The sequence below is a fragment of the Rhopilema esculentum genome, chromosome 2, assembly GCF_057945365.1.
Source record: "Rhopilema esculentum isolate cy_ngs chromosome 2, ASM5794536v1, whole genome shotgun sequence".
In the NCBI taxonomy this organism is placed as follows: domain Eukaryota; kingdom Metazoa; phylum Cnidaria; class Scyphozoa; order Rhizostomeae; family Rhizostomatidae; genus Rhopilema; species Rhopilema esculentum.
The window spans coordinates 2,418,364-2,430,030 of NC_142816.1; the positions used below are offsets into that span (position 1 = coordinate 2,418,364).

The 11,667-nt window shown below is 34.2% G+C and overlaps 1 protein-coding gene across 2 annotated transcripts in view; it reads left to right on the forward strand.

Moving 5' to 3' along the window:
- The window catches only part of LOC148960558 (uncharacterized), a 24,825-nt gene extending 13,579 nt beyond the window's left edge, over positions 1-11,246 (forward strand). The window contains exons 1-2 of one of the 2 annotated variants that reach the window (XM_089108998.1): positions 6,515-7,954; positions 9,169-11,246. In XM_089108998.1, the coding sequence (XP_088965124.1) occupies positions 9,356-10,945 (1,590 nt within the window). In that variant the 5' untranslated portion in view covers positions 6,515-7,954; positions 9,169-9,355 and the 3' untranslated portion in view covers positions 10,946-11,246. Of the gene's footprint in view, positions 1-6,514; positions 7,955-9,168 lie in introns of those variants that run through there. The other variant, XM_089108997.1, reaches the window with a different exon arrangement.
- The last annotated feature ends 421 nt before the right edge of the window (positions 11,247-11,667 follow it).

Genomic DNA, 11,667 nt, shown 5'->3' on the forward strand with positions numbered 1-11,667 from the left:
GCAAGATAAGGCAAATGAATGAAGAAAGCTTCAGTTGAAGTCTTTATTTCTTTCTGAATACTTTTTGTAAAATGAAAAGTACTAACTTTGTTTTTACTCACCATGACAACGCAACTGTAATTAAACGAGTGAAATTTGCTTCAAAATCAGAAGTAATTTCCATGACAACAACCATACACAAGCTCGATGTGGATGTAGAAAATGACATCTTAGACCTTGTTATTTATTTTGTACAGTAAGGTAGCTTATACCTCATTTTGCTCTCAAGCCCTGGCAAAACGACTGAACATTTCACTAAACATTTCACTCAACTTTTGTTTAGTGAAGTTGAGCGAAGTTTAGCGAGGGTGGCAAAACGTGACTAAACTTTTCACTAAACTTCATTCAACTTTTTTGAACTGCGAGCTGTCTATAACGCTGTTGGGTTGTAGGGGAACTTGCATAGGAATTTGCTTTTGCTTTATTTTGTTCCATGCACAAGCAGTGGGTAAGAATAAGAATCGGATGAAGCGAGGGGGAAAGAAAAGACTTTTTAACACATTGACAACAAAGTTGAATGTTGAAGAAGACACAGTGGCTTACAACGTGATATACAGATATCTTATAAAGGCTTTTTGGGTCACATAGAAACAGGCAAACCAACGAAAACAGACGAAAATTTTTGGATTTCCACAGTTAGAGCGCCTGTTTGATCACAACGAATGTTTAATTGGTGGCAAAACGGCTAAAAATTTGCTGAACAACACTAAACAACGCTAAACATTTTTTTACCAGGATTAAACTTTGCTCAACAACACTCAGCACGACTAAACAACACTAAACAGGATGGCAAAACGACTAAACTTTTCACTAAACTTTTGCCAATTAAAAGTTGAGTGAAATGTTTAGTGAAATGTTTAGTCGTTTTGCCAGGGCTTTATATGTTTTATGAAACATAGGAGTTTTTTGCAGTTTTACTCACCTCTTTATACAATTGCCTTATAATCGCACTAAGCGTGAAACGTAGAGTAGCAGCAAATAAATGTCCTATTTATAAAAGCGTGTTTAGCTCTGCCTATGATAGGCCGGTAAACAGTAATTTTCCTCTCTGCATGCAAGGCAACTTTTTCTAAAGAGCTCCTTTTCCGAATTTCAGCGAACCAACTTTGCGTAAAATCATTTTTGATAAAGATTCGCTACAGCTCATAACAGTCATATTATGTTGAACAATTTTGTTTTGATTTATTATAAGAACTGTTTTCTAAATATGTTGTATGCTCCATTTCACTTCAATTACTCGTGTTTAAATCATACATAAAGCACGTAAATGAAATTGTTTTATCTTAATCCAAAGTAGTTTTTTCTTAGTTTACAAACCTTTTTGGCCTAACGAGAAAACGATTATTTGGTGTTTATGTTGTTTGTGGCAACATTTAAGCGCATCGTTATGCCTTTGTTTATTCCGGTAGCTCATCTAAGTTATGCATGAATACACATGTGACATTAATATTTAATTTCTCTTTTACTCCTATTTTCGTTTGCAATGTATAATCGATTTGAAGCTGGTAATGAAGAGTTAAAACCCGTTCGAGAAAAGATCTGTTATTTAGATTCAATAAAATTATAGATTCGTGACTGTTGACTTCTGTACCTTATTATAACCTTATTATGTCTGTTGTTATTGATAAATTCGAACGGCTAGAAGCTGAACTGATTAGTTAAAGATCCTATTGCAACAATAACTAGAATCATTGCAGGTGCTTGAATTGATACATAACTTCCTGCTGTTTAGTACACTCAGTCCCTCGTTACGTAAGCTTTGCTTGCTTGTAAAATATTTGGCAAAACTAAAGCTATTTCTTTGAATGGTTTGTTATATATAAGAGACAGAAATAGATAAAGACAAAATTTTATAGAAATGTGAAAATATACTTGTATAAAACCTTCAAGTTTAATTTTCGCAATTTTGCTCTTCATTTCCTTGTCATAGAAAATCCTGATGGTGTCGAGAATATAACTTAATATAATTTTTTTCTTTGAGTGTTTTGATCTTAAGCCAGAAAATAAAGACTTATAAAGAAATAAGCCAGAAATAATTAATTAGACCCAACATTGTTAAAGTTTAACTTTTCTCATTTTTGATTTCATTTCCTTGTCAATCACAGAACTTCGTGCCGTTTCATTCATTGCTTGCCAATGCTTAGTAAAATGATCCGAGCTGTTTATTTCCATTGTCTGGTGTTGACTTAGGTAGAACAGGTATGTGCGCGTATGGTAGTTGAAAACAAAAAAACATCGTCTAGTAGTTGAAGGTATTGTATACTAACAAACGTTCAATCAATTGTGCCATATTATAAAATAAATTTCTACGAGAACCAATGTTATTTGCAAGTCACAAATAACGTCAAGTTGTGGACTGTATTTAGGATTGTCTATATAAAGTTATATAAACAGGATAGTTAAGATTTTGAATTTGCATTCAATGGGTGATGCCATATTCTGAAAATAAAGCCAAGCATTAATCGTCAGAGACTTTGAAAATTAAGATATTCAGATTATGGCAAAAAAATACAAGGAAATTTCTGACCAGGTGTCGATCCAAAATTACCAGCATTGTTTACTTAGTCGCATTATTGGCTTTATGTTTGTTTTCACAAAATGCATTTTGTTTTAGCATCGAGGCTTGTATGGAAGGGCTAAAGCTTGTGGGAATATGTGGATTATCCTACCCACTAATCTTATGCGTTTGTTTTTTCAATCTTTTCAAACTTCTGACAGGTAAGGACGCAGTCTTTTTCCAGCATGTAGGAAGGTAACCATAGCTCTACTTACTAAACGACCTTCCAGAATTGAAATAAAATGGTGTTGTTGCTTCTAACTTAGGTTTTGTGTAGAGAGAAAGCTTCGCTCAAGCCTTTCAACAGCTTGTGAACGAGCCTTTCAACAATTTGTGACGCCAATCAGTTTATTCAATTGAACGTATTACACTCTTTTTCCTATAAGAACACTTTTATATGAAAACGAGCTTCCAAATTGATCAGAAGGTAAGAACAAATTCAGAACAAGCTGAGGCTGAACTATTGTAAAATGCAATTTCTGTCAAAACAAGAATTTCTGGCCTCTGGCCATATGTGGGTTCTTTTTCGATGAATATTCAAACCTGTTGTTAAGTGAAGGTTGTCTCTCTCACTTTGTTGGCAAATGAGGCTTGAACACCTCCTTAGAGCGTAAAATCTAGCAATCGTACTAAACCAAAGATACTGAAATACGATTATTCAAGATTTGATGAAGGAAAATTTGTTGAAGACTTTGGAAAAATTGATCTGACTTATTTAAATTGTTCGTCTGATGCTGAAACTAACTATATATAACAAAGTTCTTGAAGATGTTACCTTTTTGGTTGAAAAACATGTGCCAATTAAAAAGTGCACGAAACGAGAAATAAAACTTAGAACCAAACTATGGATCAATAGCAAAGTCCAAAAATGATGCGAATTCGAGATCGCTTTTTAAGGAAGACTACGAAAGATAGATCAAAGACTAATCATGATCTCTACAAGAAATTTAGAAACCGTGTGGCTAATGAGTTGAAGAAATCTCGAGTCAATTATTTTCAAAGCTACTTTTCTATAAACAGTCAAAATATAAAAAAGCTGTGGTCAGGAATTAAATCAATTATTTCCAATAAGGCCTTTACTGCTTCTAGCATAAATAAAATCAAAGACGAAAACGGAAATACAACGTCTGACCCAGTTAAAGTGTATAATATTCTAAATAATTTTTTTGTAAAAATTGCAGACAATATTACCAGAAACATGTCAAGAACACCAAAATCGCCTCTAGACTATATTACTAATACAAATCAAAATTCAATATTTCTTTCTCCTGTGACCTACATAGAAGTAGAGGAAATAATTCTAAACCTTGGCCCGTCAAAATTTGTAGGACCACACAGTATTCCAATTGACTTATTGAAAATTTTAGGCCCTCACATCTCTGAAGCCCTAGCCAAACTGGTCAATCAATCTTTTCTTGAGGGCATCTTTCCTTCTAAACTCAAGCTCGCTAAAGTGATCTCCTTTTACAAAAAAGATGATCCTGAAATAGCCTCTAATTACAGACCTATCTCTCTATTACCTCTATTCAGTAAGTTGTATGAGCGATTAAAGTACAGAAGATTTTACTCCTTTCTCATCTACCACAAAATAATATATCCCTTGCAATTTGGATTCCAGGAAAATCATTCAGTTGAACATACGCTTATTAGTATGACTGAAGTCGTGAGGTCAACTCTTGACAATAAAAAATATGGCTGTGGTATATTTATCGATTTACAAAAAGCCTTCGATACGGTTGATCACAATATTTTGCTCTCTAAACTTGAATGCTATGGTATCAGAGGAAATGCCCTTAGATGGTGTGATTCATATCTATCAGATAGAACCCAATATGTTTCGAATAATGGAACCAACTCTGATTGTATGAATGTTACTTGTGGTAGACCTCAGGGATCTGTACTTGGACCTCTTCTCTTTCTAATTTTCATTAACGACTTGCCTAATGTCTCAAGAAAATTGAAATTTTATCTCTTTGCCGATGACACTAACATTTACTATGATACGGAAACTCTTGATAAACTAATGTCTCAAGAAAATTGAAATTTTATCTCTTTGCCGATGACACCAACATTTACTATGATACGGAAACTCTTGATAAACTTGTTAAAACAGTTAATATTGAGCTTAAATTCGTAAAAAGATGGCTTGATGCCAATAAGCAATCATTGAACATAGACAAAACTAATTATGTTATCTTCCATTCTACCACCTCTTTAATACCTCCAGACACTGTAATTAAAATAGAAAAAAAACACATCACCAGAGTCAAATGTGTTAAGTTTCTAGGTCTTCTGCTTGATGAAAACCTAAGCTGGAAGTATCATCTTGGTGAACTTTCCAAAACATTGGCAAGAACGTGTGGCATTCTCTTCAGAATTCGAAATCTTCTTACATCTGAATCACTGATATGTATCTAAAATGCTTTATTCATGTCATTTCTACAATATGGCATCACTGTCTGGGGACAAACATATGACTCATACCTGGAGCCAATATTCAAGCTGCAAAAAAAGGCTGTCAGAACTATTTCTCATCAACCCTTTCGTTCTCCCTCTCTTCCCATTTTTTAAAAGCTTAAACTTCTCAGACTTCAAGACATTTTTCAGCTAAGACTATTAACATTTGTTTATGAATCTATAAACAAGAAAAATCCCTCTTGCTTTCATGATTACTTCTCTTTCAATGCAAATATTCACCAACACTCTACTAGGCAATCTAATCGCGGTAATTTGTTTTTGACTCATAAGAACAGTTTTTGGTTTGGTCTTAAGTCTATTCGATATATGGGGGCAAAAATGTGGAATGACCTACCAGTAGAAATTAGAAGTTCTCCTTCAAAATATTCTTTTAAAAACAATCTTAAAATATTTTTACAAAACAACATAGTAATCAATGATGGTTTTTAAACTTAGTCTATAAATAGATGATAATTTTCTGTAGATGACTCATAGCAACTTACAGATGATTTTTTTACTTTTAGAACTAACAAATTAAGCAGAACGCATCTAATTTACTAGGGGGTGCTTTCTCCTCGATTAGTTTATAAACCACTGAAAAAGTTTCCTCCTTTAAATAATTCCCTGTTTACAATACTAGCTTGTTTCTTCTCTACTCTGTATTTGTTATGTTACGTTTATATTATTTAACTTCCTTTTACATTGTTTATACTTTTAAGCTTGGATTATTTCTAATTTGCAACAAGTGTATGTATCCAGTGGGATTTAAAATAATACTGAACTGAACTGAACTGAACTGAACTGAATCGCACTGCTTACACCCTCTTAATTTAAGAACAAATTAAGAACAATCCAGCCTCAGATTTTCGAAAAAAATTTAGGACAGTCAGCCTGAACTTAAATTTACTGGTTTTTATTAAAAATGAGTGTATTCAACGGCCAACGAGTCAGCTTTATAATCACACCAGCATACAAGTTTTTGCTCATCTTTTGCTTATGACACAAATTTGTATTTAAATCGTTGTAAAATAGCTCCTCATTTTCCTTTTATCTAGCAATTTATCAGTTCACAAGACATATTTTCACTGTGAAACTAACCTGTAGAAAAATTCGATTAAAGCATGTCAAGCCGTGACTTATAGAGTCAACAAATGCATCCATTTGATTTCTACCTAAAAAGTAGGATAGATTGAGCTATTAGTAATATCCGGATCTCTGGATTAACGACAAAAGACAAATTTAATCTTGTAGTTCCAATCAATCATAGTTTTTTATCTCAGTTACTTCTAAACATTTAGACTTAATTTATATTTGAAAAAATTGTTGAAAAAATTGTTTTCATGTTTACCACTATGCTGCCGCTTTTGCATAACATTCAAAATTATATTTAGTTTAAATTTTTTTGTCTAGAAATCTTTAATAGTTTGAGTGGCTGAGAAAGGAACAGGCTTCAAAATGAAGGAACTGGGAATGTGAAGTTTTTTCGCTTGTCCCAGGTATACAAAGGCACTAAATTAATTTTGTCCGTAAAATTTGTTGCTTATTATTTGTAATAAACTTTAGGCATTGCTTGAAAGTATAGTACCTGATCACACGAACAGTTTAACGTAAACATTCATCAAACCATGCGAAATTCTGGTTCTCATTCATACTGCGTTGATTATGAATTCAATCACTGATGAATTTTTTATGGAAATTGGTTCATCGTTTGGTTAGGTATATAGTTGCATTAGAATAAGCTCTATTTTGTTTTTGGTTGATCATATAACCTATGGTCGTATCTCGCAAAATTTTTCCATTTGCTTTCTTAATTGCTATTCAGTTTTTGGTTTAATGACATCATTGTTGTATGGGTCACTTGTATCTTAAAATAAAACTTTGTGGCTTAGAGTAAATGAAATAGAATGTTTTTACAAGCAGTCATATTAAGTTGGAAAAGGCTGAGACTGAAACCTGTACTTGTTTGGAATCATGAGCGTAATAGAATGGAAAATTATCAAAGACATTGGTACAAATTCCTGGTAACTTACAGTGAATTTTTTGAATTATTTGCGGTAAATATTAACTTTGTGTGTAGTTGGAACTAGAAATGAATGGCTTGCTTTTGCATCACGTACATTGGAAAAGGCAGAATTTTCAAGCTGGAATAAGAAACTTCAAGAAATGTGATAACAGAAGATTTAAGATACCCCTTTAATTTGACGAAGCATTGAGGAATAGAAAAACTGGTTCTAGAACTTGATTAATTCAAGAAAAAGACTGGACTAGCGATCTTTGAAAGTCAGTTTCAAGGTTCTTACTCAGGTTAGGAATGAACTGTAAAAAACGGGAAATCTCCCCTTACGACAGATATACTATCTTGTCACAACGAGGCTCGAAACAATATGGCTGAATGAAGAAGTCATGGCAACCCCGTAGACGAAGAGCAATTGTCTTTCGCATCGGTCTATGTAAAACGAGACAATGGTTATCCTAAGAAAAATAATGATCACAAAACTACGTGTAAATATGTACAGTTGTACTCTACAGTCCATTCAGGTGCAAGGATTTAGAAATTCTTTGGTTAATTCAATATTCTTACTCGAGGATAAACAAAATTTTAGAAACAGAAATCTGTAGAAAAACGACATAATCTAGAATTCCAATGCATGACAAAACATTAGTTGAATTCGTGAAACCTGACGCTGGATTAGACGCATAAAGATTCTACTTTCACTCTGATTCTACGCACGAAAGGTTGTTTTACGGTGAAATTTCTAGACATTAACGAGGGAGTAGAATTATTCTTTAATGCTGAAATTGTCTGAACTTTGCTGGCATTTCAACAGACATGAACGAGTTGCTGATCTGATTAGCCGTTTATTAACAAGTTGGGTGATTTACAGATGCCATTATCCTAAGGTAAGATGAGCTAAAGCCTGCCCAATGAATTTAACTTAGCCTGAGATTGTATCTATTTCTGTTTACGATGTTGCGTCTTGTGAGCACAATTTTTGCAATTTGAAGCTTAGAAATTTTTCTGGGCTCCTGATAGAAATCTGTATTTATGAATTACACTTGCATTCAATAATTACTGGGACACCTTCATCAAAAAAACTTTGGCGTTGCGTTGGATTCGGTTTTGCGAAAAAATTTCAGATATGGGCAGTGATTTTCAAATAATCTAGGCCTTAAGTATTCAAAAATTCGTAAAAACTCTAAATCGAAGGAATATGAAGAAATGTACAGTAAAGGCTAATGATGCGATTGCGAAGACCCATAACAAATAGAGTATTTCCCTTGAAAAAAATTAGATGAATGGGATACACAGTAACCGAATGTGTTCTGGTAATTGCGAATCTTTATATGCAGTGTACGATAAATTATTCTTGATGTAGGATATACGTACAAATGTGAATATGGTTTACTGGCAATTGTCAGTAATTAGAAACACATTTATTTTGCTAAATTTGGCTATGACTGCATATTATTTTTGTTTCAAAATGCACGATACATGGCGACATCTGTCTCTTTTGAAATAGGAGAACAGGAAGCACAAAGAGGATTAGATGCTGCAAACATAGAATAATACTTTCATCGCGTTTTTTATGATTTGCAAACATCAATTTCAGTTTACTTTTAAAAACAAATTTGAGATTATTTTATGTTCATAAATAGTGACAGTACATTTCGAATGAGTTTGAAGTCTTCGCGAAAGCTTAAAGAAATAAAAGTATATTTAAATTGATAAAAATTGAAGAAAATAAACAACTAGAACTGTCCAGAAGGCGACAAGTAAACGTCTTCTGACGAATGCTAAACATCCCCATTCTTTCACTCAAAAGACATGCGCAATAACATTTGCGTTCTATGTGCATGGTTGTTGACCGTAAGAGGAGGTGTTGTATCACACATTAAAAGACGGTCAATTCTTCTTCTTCTCAACATATAAGACAGAAAAAACACTTGCCTAAGCTAAAATAGACACGGTATGTAATGGTCAAGAAAATATCGCTTTATACAACTCTGCTCCAGATATTTGCAATTTTCTAATTCTTATTTGCTTCAAGTGTGCTACGTATTTAAGCGCCTTTTCTATCGGATCTTTCGCTGACTTATATTGTATCTAATTGCAGCATGAAACAATGAAAACAAAGCCCCGAAAAGCAATATTTAGGCCACTGAGAAGATTAGATAAACTGATCGCTTTGGAGAACCTAATTTGGGAGAAATGCAGGATGGATTGAGCTGACTACGTGCGATTTGGAAGATAATTCTTCTAATTTTACTAAAGGAAAACAGGCCGACATAATAAGATTAGAGATGCATGAGAAATCAGGTGTCAGATTTCGAGACATAAAGAGCACGTTGCATCAAATATATATTAGTGGGATTATTATTAAAGGACAGGAGAATATTACTAGGCTGTTAGACCGGTTGTGCTTGCAGCAGAGCAGGAAAGAGCCTAACAGAGAAGAAAGCCTATTGATACAGAAAGGTAGTCTGAAAAAAGTAGAAGAACCTCCTAAATGCCATTGCAGAAAAGTTAACCAAATCAAGAAATGTGAACATCTGGTATCTAATGGATTTAAAGAAGGCAAAATAGATGATTTTTCTTCTGTGTCAGGGAATTTTAATTCGTTTAGTGCGCTTAAGGAAACAGAATACCAAAGCCGCGTCGTTGACAGGGCGTTGAATTGCAGCAAATACAACTGGGAGAGAGATATTGATGCTTTTAAAGACAGTGCTGAAGTTGATTGCAGAACCGCAATGAGGCAGAAGAAGGACCTATCGATTTGTGAGACATCGTCGACTGAACTTGAAGGAATTGCATCTGTGTGTACGAATAATGAAGAAGAGATCATGGCTGAAATACAGGCATTTGAAGAGATGTTAGAAAGGAATCTTCGCGAGGCAGAAAAGTGTCTTCACGAACAGTTAATGATTAAAATTGGTTACAGATATCTAATACAGAGTGTCAGCTTAAAAATCATTGAGACTGAAAAAGAGCTTAAGCAGGAAAAAGAACGAGGTAGACGACTTCAGAAAATTTGTCAAAAACGTAAACTTAAATCCGTTAAAGTCGGAGATGAGGATACAGAGAGTTACATGGTTAAAGAACAGGCTTGCAAAGAAAGAAACGAATTTATGGAGCTCTTAAGGATAAAGGAGTCGATTTTGATGGCCGATTGCATTATTAGTGCGCAAAAAGATGAGATTGTTGCCAGCGAAAAACTGATTAAAGAGTTTGATTTTTGTATATCAAAGAAGACAGAGGAACTAAATAAGCTAGAGAAGCAAATATATTCAAGAAAATCATATGACCTCGCTAGGCCACATTACTGCAATAGAAATCTTAAAAACATATGGCTTGAAGGATGCGGCAAAGATAAAAATGTTTATGAAAAGTCGTTTTTTAAGGAACTACAGATATTTTCTGCTAACGGTTTTGGAGGTGAAGAGCATTGTCCAATGTTGTGTGGTAGTGACAGCAATGATTACAAGGATTTTGCTCGAGTCAGTAGGTGTTTCAGGTGCAGCGATTGCGGCAAGATTGGTGTATATTGCAATAAAAATGGTGTCAATGATTGTACTGATAAACTGCAACCATCAAATGAAGTATGCGATTGTTTATACGAATTAAAGAGTGAGGGAACCTCATTTGGGCTAAAGGCTGAACTGAACAGCTTCCATACTAGTATACTTTCGCAGCATTACCTTGACCATGAGTGCGACAGCTGGTTTTATAGGCTACAGGTAGCCTCGAGGATGTTGCAGATACCCTCGGAAACGAGACTGGAACCAATGAATGAGGCAAACAATGCTCCGCGCGCCCTTGGTCGGTCACGAAGGAGCAGTATCAAGCAGCTTCCAAGGGATACCATATACAGAACCAATGCTATTGCAGTGTAAGGCTACTTCTGAATTAGAAATGCTAGTGGACTGAGCGATTGTGTAAAGATACCAGGGAAAAGTATTCCGACTGTACATGAAAACAAAGTCTAAAAACAAACTGAATTTAAACTGATACGTTGTTATATCTGAGATGAATATTTTTCAAACCTCTTCTCACTCAAAAACTATAGCTTCGTATCAAAATATATGCATGAGCTGTATATTAAATCTTCCGACCTTAGATTCAAACATAATTATGATACAATGAATTGAAACTGAATTTATATTTTTCTGAGATTTTTATCAATCAAATGTCTCTCTAGAACATTATAGCTTCCTTATTGCTAACCAACTAAATTCAAACGTCGGTAGAAAAAACATTTTTAGAAATATGTTGGTGCTATTGGTTGGTGTATATCAATACCCGCTTTTTTTAGTGTGTACTAGCCGCCAAGAAGTTTTTGAGGCCCTTGGGCAAAAACCGGAAAACGGGACACCCTGAGAAAAATTTTTGCAACCACATTTTTTAGATAAGCTTAAGTTTATTTATTCGTTTAAATTTTTCTACTATTTTCAAGCATAATATTTGTTATATTTAATTAATTCCATTTTAAAACAGAATTCATTTCTTTATTGGGCCCCTCAGACCCTCGATCCCTGGGGCAATTTGCTCCCTTGCCCTCCCCCTCTAGGCGGCCCTTCATACTATCTGCATGTAGAAGATTCTCCTTTATTTTATT